The sequence below is a fragment of the Stegostoma tigrinum genome, chromosome 5 (assembly GCF_030684315.1).
Source record: "Stegostoma tigrinum isolate sSteTig4 chromosome 5, sSteTig4.hap1, whole genome shotgun sequence".
In the NCBI taxonomy this organism is placed as follows: domain Eukaryota; kingdom Metazoa; phylum Chordata; class Chondrichthyes; order Orectolobiformes; family Stegostomatidae; genus Stegostoma; species Stegostoma tigrinum.
In genome coordinates this window covers 130519224-130537895 of record NC_081358.1, presented here as the reverse complement: position 1 = coordinate 130537895, position 18672 = coordinate 130519224, and the positions used below count along the sequence as shown (strand labels likewise).

Here is an 18672-nt window from a genome sequence, read left to right as displayed (position 1 = left end):
ACAAACCTTATTGAGTTCTTTGAGAAGGAGACCATACAGCTGGATGAGGGTAATGCGGTTGATGTGGTGTATATGGATTTCAGTAAAGCGTTTGATCAGGTTCCCCACAGTAGGCTATTGCATAAAATACAGAGGCATGGGATTGAGGGCGATTTATTGGTTTGGATCAGAAATTGGCTAGCTGTAAGAAGACAGAGGGTGATGGTTGATGGGAAATGTTCATCCTAGAGTTCAGTTACTAGTGGTGTATCGCAAGGGTCGGTGTTGGGTCCACTGCTGTTTGTCATTTTTATAAATGACCTGGATGAGGACGTAGAAGGATGGGTTAGTAAATTTGCAGATGACATTAAAGTTGGTGGAATTGTAGATAGTGCGGAAGGATGTTACAGGCTACAGAGGGACATAGATAAGCTCCAGAGCTGGGCCTAGAGGTGGTAGATGGAGTTTAATGTGGAAAAGTGTGAGGTGATTCACTTAGGAAGGAGTAACATGAATACAGAGTACTGGCCTAATGGTAAGATTCATGGTAGTGTGGATGTGCAGAGGGATCTCGGTGTCCATGTACATAGATCCCTGAAAGTTGCCACCCAGGTTGACAGGGTTGTTAAGAAGGCGTAGGGTGTGTTAGGTTGTATTGGTAGAGGGATTGAGTTTCAAAGCCATGAGGTCATGTAGCAGCTGTACAAAACTCTGGTGCAGCCGCACTTGGAGTATTGCATACAGTTCTGGTCACCGCATTATAGGAAGGGTGTGGAAGCATTAGAAAGGTTGCAGAGGAGATTTACCAGGATGTTGCCTGGTCTGGAGGGAAGGTCTTATGAGGAAAGGCTGAGGGACTTGAGGCTGTTTTCGTTAGAGAGAAGAAGGTTAAGAAGTGACCTAATAGAGACATACAAGATGATCAGAGGATTAGATAGGGTGGACAGTGAGAGCCTTTTTCCTCGGATGGAGATGGCTAGCACGAGGGGGCATAGCTTTAAATTGAGGGGTGATAGATATAGGACAGATGTCAGAGGTAAGTTCTTTACTCAGAGTAGTAAGGGCGTGGAATGCCCTGCCTGCAACGGTAGTAAACTTGCCCACTTTAAGAGCATTTAAATAGTCATTGGATAAACATATGGATGCTAATGGAATAGCGTAGGTTAGATGGGCTTCAGTTTGGTTTCACAGGTCAGCGCAACATTGAGGGCTGAAGGGCCTGTACTGCACTGTAATGTTCTATGTTCTCGTTTTAGACTCCCCTGTCCCAGGGAAAAGACCTTGGCTGTTCACCCTATCTACGCCCCTCATAATTTTATAAACCTCTGGTCATCCCTCTGCCTCTGTTGCACCAGGAAAAATAGCCCCAGCCTATTCAGCCTCTCCCTGTAGCTCAAATCCTCCAACCCTGGCAACATCCTTGTAAATCTTTTCAGAACAACATCTTTCCTATAGCAGGGAAAACAGAATTGCATGCAGTACTGTAATAGTGACCTAACCAATGTCCTGTACAGCCACAGCATGACCTCCTGTACTCAATGCACTGATCAATAAAGCCAAGCAGGCTAAACTATCTTCACTGTCTTGACCCCCGGGACTCCACTTTCAAGGAACTATGAACCTACATTCTATGGTCTCTTTGTTCAGCAACATTCCCCGGGGCCATCCATTAAGTATATAAGTCCTGCCTTGATCCGTCTTTCTGAAATGTAGCACCTCACATTTATCTAAAATCAACTCCATCTACCAGACCGAGAGAGAGAGAGAGAGAGAGAGACTGAGGAGGAGAAGTGATTGGATGGGAAGAGTCAGCCACTCAGAAAAGAGTGTAAGTTGGGGGAGACAGTGATAATGGGAACTGCAGATGCTGGAGAATCCAAGATAACAAAATGTGGAGCTGGATGAACACAGCAGGCCAAGCAGCATCTTAGGAGCACAAAAGCTGACATTTAGGGCCTAGACCCTTCATTACAAAAGGGGCCTAGGCCTGAAACGTCAGCTTTTGTGCTCCTAAGATGCTGCTTGGCCTGCTGTGTTCATCCAGCTCCACACTTTGTTATTGTAGGTTGGGGGAGCAAGGTTGTTTGCTTAAGGCAAGGATTCTTTGCAATTGTGACTAGGTTTGATGTTTGAAATGAAGAAATCGACTGTACGATACACATTGTTCTGAGCCTACCTCAGGGCAGAAGCACCCAGCCACGCAATCTTGTCCCTTGACCTGACATTCTTGACTGTGTTTGAAGTCGGAGCAGTGACCAGCACATGCCGGTCCACAGGCTTTATATTCAAATGGATTTTCACAGCTGGCATCTGAGAAAACACAGGTCAGTGTCAACGAGAGAGAACATGACTGTCAGATCAGAAAGGTCATGCAGTGGGTAAGAAAATGCCCAAAATCCTAATTTGTGTCAACCTAATTTTGTCTACTTTAGATTATAATTGGATGTTGGTATTAAAGTGAAATCTGCAGGATACAATTCTATAGTTATGAGCTTTCAGATGGGTTACCTTCAATGGGTGCGTTGTAAGAGCAGCCTAATTAGGAAGCAGCTGAAAGTGGGTCCTGATTAACAGCTGCAGCTAGGCCCTTTGTTTTGGACCGTACAAAATTAGTTAACTCTGTGATTTATTATGCGATGTATGAGTTACAATAGAGTACTGGGGTTGAGCATCTCAAGGAGTTAAACAATATGATTAGGAGTTTAAAGCTATAAATGAAGCAATTTTATGGACCCAAGGGGGTGATGATGTTCAAAATATCTTGGCCCCTGGAACAGTCCAGGGATTATAAAGTTCTTGCTATGATCTTTGTTGTCGTTTGGGAAAACATAGCAAAGATAACAAAGCAAAAGGGAACAATGACATTGCAGTGCAACTATTTTGAACATGATACTCAGAGAGTGACAGACTGTCACAGAATGTGAATGCCAAAAATAACAGCAACTGAGCTCACTGTGTAATGCCTAAGTGTGTGCTAGAAACTACATTCACAAGGGAGGCAGTGGCCTAGTGATATTTTCACTGAACTTTAATTCAGAGACCAAGGTCATGTTTTGGGGACATAGGTTTGAATCGCGTCATGTCATTTGGTAGAATTTGAATTCAATAAATATCAGGAATTAAAAGTCTAATGATGAACACAAATGCCAATTGTTGGGGAAAACCCATCTGGTTCACTAATGTCCTTTAGGGAAGGAAACTGCCATCCTTACATGGTCTGGCCTACACGTGACTCCAGACCCACAGCAATGTGGTTGACTCTTAACTGCCCTCTGTGCAATTAGGGATGGGTATTAAATGATGGCCTTGGGAATTATGCTACATACTATGAATGAATAAAAATAAAAATCAAGCTCCTGTTTCATGGAGGCAAATGACATTTGCAAAATCACTGCAACTTTTTCAAAAAAGGGTCATGGAAACAGCCAAACTCTGCTGCATCCCCATGGTAACACACTGACCAATCAGAATCTACCTGCCAGTCTGAGAATAAAGATTGACAGTTCACTGTTCTTGCTGCAACTCTGTGTCAATGATACCCAACCAATCAGCAGCCTCAGCTCACTCTGTAAACAATGATGTCTCTTTTCCACAACTCTGTGTCTGGTGTCCTCGTTCCGATCAGTGCAAAGCAAAAAGACTTCAACTTCCACTCGCCTTTTAACACTGTTTAAGATTAATCATTCATGACACAAAGCCAAAACAAACCTCAAGTTTTTCAGATGTAGAATAATTAAAATGATCAAAGTTGTTAACAATTTTTCTAACACCATCCATTGCAGAAATTCAACAGAGAAATTATCCTCCACATAGTAACACACAAAATAGGAGCAGAAATAGGCAGTCAGCCAGTTGCGTCTGCTCTGTCATTCAATGAGATCATGGCTAGGTTATTTATGTTTCAAACTGTTGATAATTGGTTCTGAAGAAGAGTCACACTAGACTTAAAATCATAAAGTCAGAAGTCATACAACACCAGGCTATAGCCCAACAGGCTTATTTTAAATGACAAACTCTCAGAGCACTGTACCTTTATCAGGTGAAGTGCTTCATAGAATCATAGAATCCCTACAGTGTGGAAACAGGCCCTTCGGCCCAACAAGTCCACACCGACCCTCAGAGCACCCACCCATCCCCTATAACCCACCTAATGTATAAATCCCTGAAGACTACAGGCAATTTAGCACAGCCAATCCACCCTAGCCTGTGCATCTTTGGACTGTGGGAGGAAACCGCAGCACCCGGAGGAAACCCATGCAGACACGGGGAGAATCTGCAAACTCCACACAGACAGTCGCCCGAGGATGGAATTGAACCCGGGTCCCTGGCACTATGAGGCAGAGTGCTAACCGCTGAGCCACCGTGCTTGAAGAAGAAGTAGCACTCTGAAAGTTTGTGATTTAAAATAAACCTGTTGGACTATAACCCGGTGTGTGATTTCTGACTTTGCTCACCCCAGTGCCTCCACATCATTAAAACGTTAACGGTGTTTCTCTCCCCAAAGGAGCTTTTAGACCTGCTGAGTTTCTCCACCACTTTCTGTGTTTACTTCAGATTTCCAGAATCCACAGTGTTTTGCGTTTACCCCCAAATTTGCCTGATTAACAAGGATCAATCCACCATGGCCCGAAAGCTATTTAATGACCCTGCCTCATCCACTATGTTCTGGGCAAAGACTTGCAAACTAAGACAATCCTTAGAGAAAAGAATTTCCCCACATCTTTGTCCTGGACATATGACCTTTAATTTTATAACCGTGGCATATTTGAGACCCAGTGGCATAACAGGGTGTATCTACAGAGCAAGTCTTACCCTGAGACAGGCAGTTAATCAGTTTTTCAGTTAAGGCCAATTTTGTGGGCCACGAATCATCAGTAGGATGTAATGACTGAGTACGTTTACTTTTCTATTTTTGATTTGGGACCGAACTGGGATAAGAAACGTTTTAAAATCAAGGATTTCTACATGTTTTTTATTTGAAGTATTCAAACCCGCACCCACTCTTGGTAAGCACTTTAGAGTTAGCACTGTTACAGTTGTATAGGACTTTGGTTCAGCCACATTTGGAGTACTGTGTACAGTTCTGGTTGCCACATTTCCAAAAGGGTGTGGATGCTTTGGAGAGAGTGCAGAGGAAGTTCACCAGGATGTTGCCTGGTATGGAGGGTGCTAGCTATGAAGAGAGGTTGAGTAGATTAGGATTATTTTCATTAGAAAGACGGAGATTGAGGGGGGACCTGATTGAGGTCTACAAAATCATGAGGGGTATAGACAGGGTGGATAGCAAGAGCTTTTTCCCTGAGTGGGGGACTCAATTACTAGGGGACATGAGTTCAAGGTGAGAGGGGAAAACTTTAAGGGAGATATGCGTGGAAAGTTCTTTATGCAGAGGGTGGTGGGTGCCTGGAACATGTTGCCAGTGGAGGTGGTAGAGGCGGGCACGATAGGGTCATTTAAGATGTATCTAAACAGATACCCAAATTGGCAGGGAGCAGAGGGATACAGATCCTTGGAACATAGGCAACAGGTTTAGATAGAGGATCTGGATCAGCTCAGGCTTGGAGGGCCAAAGGGCCTGTTCCTGTGCTGTAACTTTCTTTGTTTTTTGTCACGAGAGAGGTGGCATCAGAGACAGAATTTATACGTAAAAGATCAAATGGTGACACCACTAATGTTCTAAACAAACCTAAGATGTTGTTAAATCTTTAATCAGTTAGAAGGTTTTAATCAACTGATATGCGTATGTAAATCCCTAAATTCCTTTCGAGTCACCTTCCTGAGAGAACGAAAGGTTTTATCAGTGTAAAGTTGCGACATTTTGGGTCAGACAATGCATGTTAGGTGTGGGACCTTGTTTAGAATCTGTTTGTGTTTTGGTTTGGAATCAGACTGGCTTTATTTCTAAAATAGGAATTTATAAAATGCCACATTGACTGACTATAAATTGTGTGCCTTTTGAACAAAATTGAATGTATCTGCAAATACAAATTCACCCGATAGATTCACATATGGGGTGTGGGGTAGCGTGTGAGTGTGTGTGTGCGCGCACGTTTGAGCATGTAAGGGGAAGAGAGACAGAGTTGTGTGTGGGCATGGAAGGGAGAGTGAGAGAGAAAGAGTATGTTTATATTGGAGAGAGCATACTTGTATGGGAGAGAGAGAGGGTGTGTATGCGTCTGCTTGAGACACAGTGTGTGAATGAGAGAGGATCCGCATGAGGGTGTATGTGCGTGTGCATGTACGTGTGAGGGAGCATGTGTATATATGCATGTGTGTGAGAGAGAGTGTATAGTGAGGTGGGGTCACCTGCAGTGTGACAAGAACCCAAGATCCCTGTTGAGGCCATCCTCATGGGTACTAAACTTGGCTATCAGACTCTACTCAGCCACTCTGTGTTGTTATGAATCCTGAAGTCCACCATGAGGACGTTTACCCAAATATCTGAGGCTGAATGTCCTTGACTACTGAAGAGCTCCCCTACTGGGAGGGAACAGACCTGCCTGGCAATTGTTACATGGTGTCTGTCCATCCGTTGTTTTTATTTTAGTGCACAAAGAAGACTACACCTTCCACAGGTCCTCACACATTTGAGTGTTCAGGTGATTGAATCAACTGCTGATTAGATCCCCTATGGTGTGGAAACAGGCCCTTCGGCCCAACAAGTCCACACCGCCCCTTGAAGCATTCCACCCAGACCCATTCCCCCTATAGCCTACACATCCCTGAACACTACGGGCAATTTAGCATGGACAGCCCACCTGACCTGCACATCTTTGGACTGTGGGAGGAAACCGGAACACCCGGAGGAAACCCACAAAGACACAGGGAGAATGTGCAAACTCCACACAGACAGTCACCCGAGGCTAGAATTGAACCCGGGTCCCTGGTGTTGTGAGGCTGCAGTGCTAACCACTGAGCTACTGTGCCACCCTGAGTATGTGCTCAAGGCCTGTAAACCTTGTAAAGTCCATCCTTCAATACCTGTTTGAGGCTGTAAACCTTCAGTTTGGCAAATCCTTCTGGAATGAACCCTTTACTCTGCATCTGTTCATAACAAGGTTGATGAATTCTGTCAGCTTCTGCTAAAATGGCGTGAATTCTTGTCAGTGAATTTGGGAGTTTAATTTGACTCTAATGTTTCTAATGAGTTTTTAATGAGGTCCACAACTTTTGGGCAATTTTTAATTGCTTGCTTTTTAATAGTGATGTGTAGACTTTAATTCCTAATTGTTAAGCAAATTTTAATCACCTGTTGTCTCAGACACTTCTGAATGTGAAAACCATAATCTCTGAATTTGTTTCAGCATTTTAGATTCTGTTAGAAGCTCTGCCTTGTCCCAAATTACACCGAGAATATTGTGGAAACGCTGACAATATGCTTTAAGCCTTCCACTGCATGCTGTCAATCTGGCACATGCCCTGATCATCTGCCTTTCCTACAGACCTAAAGGTCGTTACTGAACCAGATGAGGTTTTACAACAGTCAACAATGTTACTATGAACTAATTTTTATTTCAATTCTAGATTTTTTAAACCACTCACTTCAAATTTCACCATCTGCCACTTTGGGATCAGAATCTCAAACATTAGGCTGGAGTTCAGGATTACCAGTGCCTCCCTAAAGCTCTTCTTACCTGTACACTCAGTCTGGTTACACATTCTAAATTCCATCTCTTGCCCATGGCAATGCTTCCCCCCAAAGAGGGGTCCATGGGCTGCTCGATATCGATGCTGCACTGGAGAAACACAGGAACAGTCTGACCACTCACTCCAAAGGCCAAACTCACAGTCCACTGGAGAGCAAAAACATAGAGGACACTTTATTAACAGAGTAAAGATTGTGACAGAAACAGCCATAAACAAGGCAGAGGTTAACTTAGAGGGTCAGAGTGAGTGAGAGACAGAGAGGGAGGGAGGAGGAGGAACAAGGAGAGGGAGACAGAGAGAAAAATGGAAAGGAGAAGAGACAGAAATCATTCATCCCAAGAATGTTGCGTGAACGTTCTCAGAACAGCTTAGAGAGTCATAGAGACCTACAGCATGGAGACAGGCCTTTCGGCCCACACAGGTCCATGCTGACCAAAATGTCCGTCCACACTAACCCCATTTCTCTACACTTGGCCCATATACTTCTAAACCTTTCCTGTCCATGTATTCATCCAAATGCCTTTTAAATGTTGTAATGTACCTGATTCAACCACTTCCACTGGCAGCTTATTCTACATGTGCACCACCCTCTGTGTAAGAAAGCTGCACCTCAGGTTCCCACGTATTCTTTCCCCTCTTGTCTTAAACTGATGCCCTCTAGTCCTCAATTCTTCAACCCTGGGAAAAAGTCTGAGTGCATTCACCCTATCCATGCCTTTCATCATCTTTCCTGCTTAATAACATCCTTCCTATAGCAAGATGACCACAACTGATCACAATACTCCAAGTACAGCCTCACCAACATCCTGTACAGCTGCAACATAATTTCCCAACATTACAAACTCAGTGCCCTGACTGATGAAGGCCAGTGTGCCAAAAACCATTTTCACTACCCTGTTTACCTGTGGCTCCACTTTCAGAGAAATGTGTACCTGAGCTCCAAGGTCCTTCTGTTCCATTACACTCCTTAAGGCCCTACCATTCACCATGAAACTCCTACCTGGATTTGACTTTTCAAACTGCAACACCTCACAATTATCTACATTAAATTCCATTTGTCATTTCTCGGCCCACTTCCCGAGCTGATTATGAACCTGCTGCAATTTCTGATAACCTTCCTTGCTGTCCACGATACTACCTATTTTAGTGTCATCCACAAACTTACTAATCATGCCTTGTGCAATCTCATCCAAACCATTGATATAGATAACAAACAGCAATGGGCCCAGCATCGACCCTTGAGACACACCACGAGTCACAGACCTCCACTCCAACAAGCATCCTTCCACTATTACTTTCTGCTTCCAACCATCAAGCCAACTTGCCAGTTCTCCCTGGATTCCATGTGATTTAACCTTCCAGAGCAGCCTACCATGTGGGAACTTATTAAAGGCCTTACTGAAATGCATATAGACTATGTCTACTGTCCTGCCCTCATCAACCTTCCTGGTCACTTCAACAAAGAACTCGAACAAATTTATGAGGCATGATCTCCCACACTAGAAGCCTTGTTGACTATTCCTAATCAAACCCTGTCTTTCCAAATGCATGTATATCTCATCCCTCAGGATCTTCTCAAGTGATTTACCTACCACAGACGTTAAGCTATAACTCCCAGGCTTTTCTTTGTAGCCCTTCTTGAATAAGGGCACAACATTTGCTACCTGCCAGACTTCCAGGACTTCATGCATAGCTAACGATGAAGTAAATATATCAGCCAGGGCGCTCACAATTTCTTCTCTCGCCTCTTTCAGGGTTCTTGGATACATCTGATTAGCAACAGGAGATTTGTCCACCTTCATGCATTCTAAGATTCCAATATCTCCACTACAATGATATGGACTGTCCACAAGATATCACCAGTATCTTCCCCAAGTTCCGAAGTCTTCATGTCCTTCCCCATGATAAACACAGAGGAGAAGTATTCATTGAGGACATTGCCCACCTCTTGCAGTTCCACACATACATGTCCACTTTGGTCCTTCAGGAGTCCTATTCTCTCTCTAGTTATTCTTATTCCTTTAATATACTTAAAGAATCTCTTTGGATTCACTAAAAGCTTCGGCTGAGAAGATATCTTTCGCCTCCTTTTTGCCCTCCTGATTTCCTTCTTCAGCAAACTCTTGTATCCGCTGTATACCTTCAGGAACTCCCTTGATCCCAACTGCCTGTTCCTGAGCTATGTTTCCTCCTTTCTTCTGGTTAAGGCCTTGATCTTTCTTGTTATCCAGGGTTCTCTACTCCTTCTAACCTTGCCCTTCACCCTCGCAGGAACATTTAGACCTTGAACTCTAGCCATCACACCTTTAAAGGCCTCCCACTTGTGACAGGTCCCTTTGCCTGCAAATAAACTGCTCCAATCAACCCCTGCAAGCTCCTGTCTATTTCCATCAACATTCACCTTGCCCCACTTTGGAATTTGAAACCGTGGACCAGTTTTGTCCTTCTCCATAATTATTTTAAAATTAACAGAAATACGGTCACTGGTTCCAAAGTGACCTGTCCTGCCCTACTTCCCAAGAGTAGGTTGACTTTTGCCCCTTCCAAACTGTTATATACTGCTTGAGAAAACTTTCCTGAACACTTTTAATGAATTCAACCCCATCTAAGCTCTTAACTCTTACGGTAATCCCAGTCTGTCAGCTTCTGAAACAATTATATTCTTTCTTTCTAATAAGAGACCAAAACTGTTCACAGGACTCCAGGTGTAGTCTCACCAATGGCTTGTACAGCTGTAGTACATTTGATCTACTTTTAGATTTTGTTTATGTTGCAATAGACAGCATTCTTCCTTCATAATTGAATCCTAATGATTTGCGATTCATTTACCAGGACACCTAGGTCCCTGACTATCACCAGGTTCTGCACTTTCTCACCAGTTGACTAATATGATACTGTTCTACTCTTCCTACCAAAGTGGACAAGTCCATAGTTTCCCAGGTTATACTCCATCCAACTGCCAAATGTTTTCTGACATGCTTAACCTGTGTCTATCCCTGTGCTCCAACTTGTCTTGATAGCTCACTTTCTGACCTAGCTTGGTGTCAACATAAAATTTAGTTCTGGATGTGAGTTTGCTCGCTGAGCTGGAAGGTTAGTTTTCAGATGTTTCGTCACCATTCTAGGTAACATCATCAGTGAGCCTCCGACGAAGCGCTGGTGTTATGTCCCGCTTTCTATTTATCTGTTCAGGTTTCCTTGGGTTGGTGATGTCATTTCCTGCATTGGTGATGTCATTTCCTGTTCGTTTTCTCAGAGGATGGTACATTGGCTCCAAATCAATGTGTTTGTTGATGGAATTCCGGTTGGAATGCCATGCTTCTAGGAATTCTCATGCGTGTCCCTGTTTGGCTTGTCCTAGGATGGATGTGTTGTCAAAGTGGTGTCCTTCCTCATCTGTATGTAAGGATACGAGTGATAGTGGGTCATGTCGTTTTGTGGCTTGTTGATGTTCATGTATCCTGGTCGGATGACACTTTTGTCATCACTAAACAAAACAAACTAGAGGAAACCTTCAAGACCATCAATAATACCCTTTACTGGCATAACATTCACAAAAGAGGAGGAAAACAACAGCAAACTGCCATTCCTAGACGTCACAGTAGAGCGAACAGCCAGTGGGGAACTTCAAACCAGCGTCTACAGGAAAACAACACATACGGACCAAATACTGAACTACAGGAGCAACCATCCCAACACCCACAAACGAAGCTGCATTAGAACATTATTCCAACGAGCCACCACACACTGCAGCACAGAGGAACTACGTGGAGCAGAGGAAAATCACCTCTACAGCGTATTCAAAAAGAATGGGTACCCTATGAACACAGTCTGCCGATTCCTCAGCAACAAACCCAAACAAACAGACAAAACGGGCTCAGAAACCATAACCACTCTCCCCTACATCAAAGACATTTCCGAAATGGCTGCCAGACTACTCGGACCTCTTGGCATCAGGGTAGCCCACAAACCCACCAACACACTAAAACAGCAGCTAATGAACTTAAAAGACCTTATACAGACAACAAATAAAACGAACGTCATCTACAAAATACCCTGCAAGAACTGTGACAAACACTACATTGGACAAATAGACAGAAAGCTAGCCACCAGGATACATGAACATCAACTAGCGACAAAACGACATGACCCACTATCACTCGTATCCTTACATACAGATGAGGAAGGACACCGCTTTGATTGGGACAACATATCCATCCTAGGACAAGCCAAACAGAGACACACACGAGAATTCCTAGAAGCATGGCATTCCAACGGGAACTCCATCAACAAACACATTGATTTGGAGCCAATGTACCATCCTCTGAGAAAAATAACAGGAAATGACATCACCAATGCAGGAAATGACATCACCAACCCAAGGAAACCTAAACACATAAATAGAAAGCGGGACATAACACCAGCGCTTTATCGGAGGCTCACTGTTGATGTTACCTAGAATGGTGACGAAATGTCTGAGAACAAAACCTTCTAGCTCGGTGAATCAGCTTACATCTGGAACAAAATGAAGACCCACTCTTCTCCAGACCGAGAGGAGGAGAGCGCTGTGTTGGAGGTGGAAGGAAGACGTCGGGTTGGCTGTGCACCCTTGCAACCAGTGGATCTTAATGCTGGCTTCGGCCTAACGCTGGTCCAGGGGAGCAGCCAACCTGCAACGATGGCTGCGGCAAGTGCTCGTGCCCCAGGTCCAGGGGTCCGGAACACCATCCGTGTTTCTGTGAAGAAGGTGGATGAAGGTGCACCTGTGGACCGCACCTTCTTCGTGAAGAGGGTCCTGTTGGACTGTTGTGGGTTCGCTGCTGCGGACATTTACTGCCTGCAGGATTTCCCCAGAGGAGGTTTCTACGATGTAACCTTCAGGAGTACCAAGCTTTGCGAGCGCTTCCTGGACGTTTTCAAGGAGAAAGGAGGTGAGGGCCACTCTCTGTATTGACCGCTGTCCCGCTGTTCTTGATGCCAGTGCAGAGGAGCCGTATGGTGACTGTACACATGTACAACCCGCATGTGCCAGCAGTTGATGTCCTGACCTTCCTTGGAAGGTACGTGAAGGTGGAAGCGGACCTAACTGACATCATGGACCCCTTTGACATCTGGACCAGTAAGAGGCAGGTCAAGGTGACACTGAGGATGGGCGTGGACGGGAATGTCGTACACCCACCGTCCAGCTTCGCGATCGGCGGGAGCAAGGGCTACCTGATCTACGCAGGGCAACCTAAAGTCTGCCATGCCTGTGGTAGGTCAGGTCATGTGGCGGCTGACTGCAAAGCCACCATCTGCAGGAACTGCAGGGAGGAGGGACACCTTGCAAAGGATTGCCCACAAGAAAAAAGCTGCAACCTTTGCGGGGAAGCGGGCCACCACTATAGGGCATGCCTGCGGTGGGGGACCACCTACGCCCAGGTCGCCGGCAGGGGCAATGCGGGGCCAGCCCCCCCGGAGGAGAGGAAGGCACCAGGGCCCAGCAAGACCCCACTAATGTGCAGGAGGGCCAGGTCGTGCAGGAGGGCCCAGCCCCGCAGGATGGGCCCGAGGCCAGCAAAGCACCCCTCCAGGCTCCGCTCCCCCCCGACAACCCGGAGTCAATGGAGGCAGTGACAGGTGACCCAGAGGAGTGGACGACAGTCCGGAAAGTGAGGAGGAAGGCGCGTCGGCAGGCCCAGGAACCGCAACCATCAGACGGGAAGTGGCAGCTACAGGGGGGCTATAAGAGCTCCTCTGACAAGGGAGATTCGGAGAGGGCCCGCCCAAAGCAGAAGCTAAAGATCTCAAGGGAGAAGGAAAACAGCACCCCACTTCCAGGTGACAGGAGGCGTCCTGAGGCTCCCTCCGACACCCAGTCACGTGCCGCTGGGGCCCTGGAGGGCCCCCCGGACTTCCAGGTGGGAAGGAGGAAACAGCGCATCCCCAGCCTGACCCAGAGCCGGACTCTCCTGCCTCCGTACCCCCAACGGGGTGATGCCACTCGGAAGGCAGCACGGACGGTTTCCTGAGCCCGGAGAGCGTCCAGCAGTTAGCCCGGGCAATGGGCATGAAGGGACAGATGGAGGGGCTGGACCTTGGACTCGGGGAGGGTACTGTGGTCACTGCCCACAATGGGGGTATGAGTTGCGAGCATTAATGTGCGCAGCGTCAAGTCCACCGCAAGATGTGTGTCCACATTGGCCTACCTGACCACCGTCAAGGCAGACCTCCTGTTTCTGCAGGAGTGCGGGATACCACACCTCGGCAGGTACGGGAAATGGTCCGGCACCTGGACCTGTGGGCCTTCAATCTGGTCGGGGGGTAACGACTGTCGCTCCTCGGGCCTGGCTATTTTGCTGCGGGGGCGCAACTTGACCATCTCTCAAGTTCAGGAGGTGGTGGTGGGGAGCGCCTCCTAGTGGCTGACATCACCTACAGGAACGCTCCCCTGAGGCTCGTCAACGTATACGCCCCAGCGGTATGGAGTGAGTGGTTGGCCGTCCTGCAGCGGCTTCCACCCCTGCTGGCTACGTCCAGGCCAGTCACCCTAGGCGGAGACTTCAACTGCATCATCGATGCAGATGGAAGATCCGGCATGGGGACAGCGGATGGGGGGAGTCAACTGGACGTCACGTCCAGATTCCTGATGGGCACGGTGAAGGACGCCAAGCTGCTCGACGTCTTCAGCACCCCTGCAGACACAGCGCAGCGGAGGTACACCTGGTCACGGCCAGATGGGTCTATTCGCTGAAGGATAGACTTCCTGTTTGTGTCACGGACGTTCTCGGTCAGGTCCACCAGCATCGAGCCGGAGTTCTTCTCTGACCACTGCCTCCTGCTGGCTGACTGTCACTTACAGGACGACCAGACGGCCGGCAAGGGGACGTGGAAGCTCAACACGACTCTGTTGACCCCAGAGAACATCGGGGAGCTTAAGAGAGAGTACGCCGGTTGGAGAACCGTGAAACCCCTCTTTGAGTCTTTGGGCGACTGGTGGGAGATGGTGAAGGAGAACATCAAGAGGTTCTTTGTCCTCAAGGGTGTTCGGAAGGTGAGAGAGAGGCGGGGAAAGCTGCAGCGACTCCAGAAAAGGGGGCAGAACCTGCTCCTTCTGCAGTTGATGGGGGTCGATGTCACGGAGGACCTCCGCGAGGTGAGGGGCCAGCAAGCCTCGCTCTTCACCGCAGAGGCCTCCAGGATAATCTTCCGGTCCAGGGTCCGCTCCATGGAGCAGGACGAGACGTACTCACGTTTCTTCTTTCAGAAGGTGCACAAAGAGAGCTCTGTGCTTAGCCGGCTGAAGGAGGACGACGGCTCGGTGACGTCGTCTCGGCCCGACATTTTGAGGATCAGCAGATCCTTCTATGCCGGACTGTACGACACAAAGCCCACGGACAGCACGGCCTCCGCGTCGTTCCTGTCGTCTATCACGGAGGTCTTAGACTATGGCACGAGGGAGTGGCTGGACCGGCCGATATCCCTGGACGAGCTGACCAGAGCCCTCAAGTCCTTGGAGAGGAATAAGACTCCCGGGAGCGACGGCTTACCGGTCGAGCTGTATTCCGCTCTGTGGGACCTGGTCGGCCAGGACCTGCTGGAGGTGTACGATAGTGCGCTTCGGGCAGGGGAAATGTGCAAGTCCATGAGGAAGGGCATCATCGCCCTCGTTTACAAGAAGAAACGGGGAGAGGGAAGAAATTAAGAATTGGCGTCCCATTTCACTATTGAACGTGGACTTCAAAATCCTGGCCAAGGTCATAGCCAACCGGGTCAGGTCTGTCCTGGAGTCAGTGATTCACCCTGACCAAATCTGTGCTGTGCCGGGCAGGAAGATCGCTGAGAGCCTCGCGCTCATCAGGGATACGATCGCCTACGTGCAGGACAGGCGGGTGGACACCTGCCTCGTCAGCCTGGACCAGGAGAAGGCCTTCGACAGGGTCTCTCATGCTTACATGAGGGACGTCCTCTCCAAATTGGGGTTCGGGGAGGGCATCCGCAATTGGATCTGGCTGCTCTACACCAACATCGTTAGCGCAGTCTCGATCAACGGGTGGGAATCGGACAGTTTTCCTGTCAGATCTGGAGTCAGGCAGGGCTGCCCGCTCTCTCCTGCCTTGTTTGTGTGCTGTGTGGAGCCCTTCGCCGCATCCATCAGGAAGGACGTGAGCCTGAAGGGCGTGACTATCCCAGGCAGCGGAGGCCTTCAGGTCAAGACCTCCCTGTACATGGATGACGTCACCGTCTTCTGCACCGATTGTCGGTGGGTGAGTAGGCTGTTGGACATCTGCGGCCAGTTTGAACTGGCCTCGGGTGCCAAAGTCATTAGGGGTAAAAGCGAGGTCATGTTCTTCAGGAACTGGGACGACCGCTCCTTCATCCCCTTCACCGTCAGGACAGACTACCTGAAGGTGCTGGGTGTTTGGTTCGGTGGAGCTGGGGCGTGCACTAAGACTTGGGAGGAGCGTATCACCAAACTGAAGCAGAAGCTGGGCAGGTGGATGCTCCGGTCCCTCTCCATCACGGGTAAGAACCTGGTTGTCAGGTGCGAGGGGCTTTCGGTACTGTTGTATGTAGCGCAGGCCTGGCCTATTCCCTGGACCTGCGCCATTGCGGTCAGCCGGTCCATCTTCCGCTTCATTTGGGGGTCGAGGATGGACCGGGTCCGCAGGGACACAATGTACAAAGACCTGGAAAATGGGGGAAAGGGCGTACCGAACGCCACCCTTGCCCTGATGGCTACCTTTGTGTGCGGCTGCATCAAGCTGTGCGTAAATCCTTAGTACGCAAACACCAAGTGTCACTACTTACTGAGGTTCTACCTGCCCCCGGTGTTGCGAAGGATGGGCCTGGCCTCGTTGCTGCGGAACGCTCCGAGTAGTTGGACTGTCCCGTACCACCTGTCCTTCGTGGAGAAATTTTTGAAAGGAAACACCTTTGACCACAAGGCCGTCAGGCAGTGGTCAGCACGTAGTATCCTCGAGACCCTTCGGGAAAAGGAGAGGGTGGATCCCGTTGTGTGGTTCCCCACGCAGACTGCCAAAGTCGTTTGGCAGAATGCCTCATCGCCAGAACTTTCAAACAAGCACAAGGACATTGCTTGGCTGGCGGTGAGAGGGGCTCTGCCAGTAAGATCCTTTATGCATGCCCGGAATCTCTGTGCCACCGCACGCTGCCCTCGAGGTGGCTGCGGGGGAGACGAGACTGTCGATCACCTCCTTCTGGAGTGTGCCTATGCGCAGGAGGTCTGGAGGGGGATGCAGTGGTATTTGTCGAGGTTCGTCCCGAGCAGCTCCGTGACGTGGGACTCCATGCTCTACGGGCTGTTTCCCGGGACGCACACCGAGACCAACATCAACGCGCCTGGAGGACCATCAATGCGGTGAAAGACGCTCTTTGGTCTGCCCACAACTTGCTGGTCTGCCAGCTGAAAGAACTGACCCCGACCGAGTGTTGCAGACTGGCGCACTCCAAGGTCCAGGACTACGTGCTGAGGGACGCGCTAAAGCTTGGGGCAGCCGCCGCCAAGGCGCGGTGGGGAAAGACCACGGTATGAAACCCCTCATCCAGAATAGAAAAAAGGGCCCTATCTGGTACCTGGGCCCAGCTGGCGCCTTACCCAACTGGTCAGGGGGCCAACTGGGACTGTGCGGGGTGACGACTGCCGGGGTATTTTCTTTTCTTTGTTTTCTTGTTTGTTTTTTTTTCCTTTAGTTGGTGTATGTACCCCCTGGGTAACCCGGAGCGGCTTGCATGACTGGGTAGATGTATAAATATGTTTTATTTTTTGTACATCTTATGAATAAAGTATATTTTTTCAAATAAAAAAAAAGTGACGAAACGTCTGAAAACGAACCTTCCAGCTCAGTGAGCAAACTCACATCCAGAACCTCAACCTGAGCTGCAAATCTTCTCATAAAATTTAGTATCTCAAATCTGTTCTCCACATACCTCTCTGAATTATTGAAACAGATTGTAAGCACTGACCCCTGCAGTACTCCACTAATGATAGTTTGTAATCCCGAGAAGGATCCATTTATCCCTCCTCGCTGCTTCCTGCTTATTACTTCATTACTTATCCTTGTTAATATGTTGCTGCTAATGCTATACAGCTCTATTGTTGTGAGGAAGTATTCAATGTGGGTTCAATGCAGGAACTCCTTTATTAAGCCTGTCTGTTATTAAAACCTTAGAGGCCTCAAACCTTAGCGTGTCTATTATTATGTCAAGATACTGATACGGAAAAATGGAATTTAGCAAGCACTGACCTGGACATGGCTGCGTGTAGCAAGGTTCCAGTATCTTCCGTTCCCCTTGTGCCTCTGAACAATTTCTGCTCCTGTAGCCTGTACCACAGGTGTGTGAACATGGGCTCCATACTGACCAAAGACAGGTGTCTCCTGCCAATGTACAAAACTCCAGTAACACATTTTTAGCAGTTACATGTGAAGCCTATCAATCAATCCTTAATTCGTCGACAGTGTGACCAACTATCTCTCTGGTCTTCCTTCTGCCTGTCTCTGTTTCTCTTTGTATCTTTCTCTCTCCTTCTCAGCACCAATCTCAGCTTCTCTCTCTCTTTCTCTCCTTCCCTGTTTTTCACAAGTGTTTCACTTCCAGTGAATCAATCTGACTCATTGTCCTTCCACCAGTCTGTCTCCCTAATCCTTCATTTCTTTTGAACTCACTGGTTTAGATTTCCCTCTCACCAGTGTTATGAACTCATCTCCTTTTCCCCAGCCTTGATATTTTTTCTCCCATACCTCACATTACCAGTCTCACCCTCTGCCTCATTCTCTCATTCTCCTTCCCTCTAAAAAAAAGCCTTTCCCATGCCATGCAGACTGGTTCAGCACCGTGTACCTGGGCAGGGTGGGTTGGTACAATTCTGAGTTTCACGGCTGACACCCTGACAGTCTGAGCCCATATTCCGAGGTGGTGGGTTGATACAGGCTCTCGTCCGAGTCTGTGATCCATGGTCACAGGTAACTGGACAGTCTGACCACGGTGACCAAGGTGTCCATCCTCCATTCACTGGACAAAAAGAGAGAAGTAAACAGAGTTACG

The 18672-nt window shown here is 47.9% G+C and overlaps 1 protein-coding gene across 1 annotated transcript in view; it reads right to left on the bottom strand.

The window, feature by feature from the left end:
* Positions 1–18672, bottom strand: part of sspo (SCO-spondin) — a 517250-nt gene that overhangs the window by 78114 nt on the left and 420464 nt on the right. Inside the window, exons 90-93 of the mRNA XM_059646360.1 lie at positions 18469–18639; positions 17874–18005; positions 7614–7772; positions 2156–2289 (exon numbers count right to left, since the gene is read on the bottom strand). Of these exons, the coding sequence (XP_059502343.1) occupies positions 2156–2289; positions 7614–7772; positions 17874–18005; positions 18469–18639 (596 nt within the window). The remainder of the gene's footprint in view (positions 1–2155; positions 2290–7613; positions 7773–17873; positions 18006–18468; positions 18640–18672) is intronic.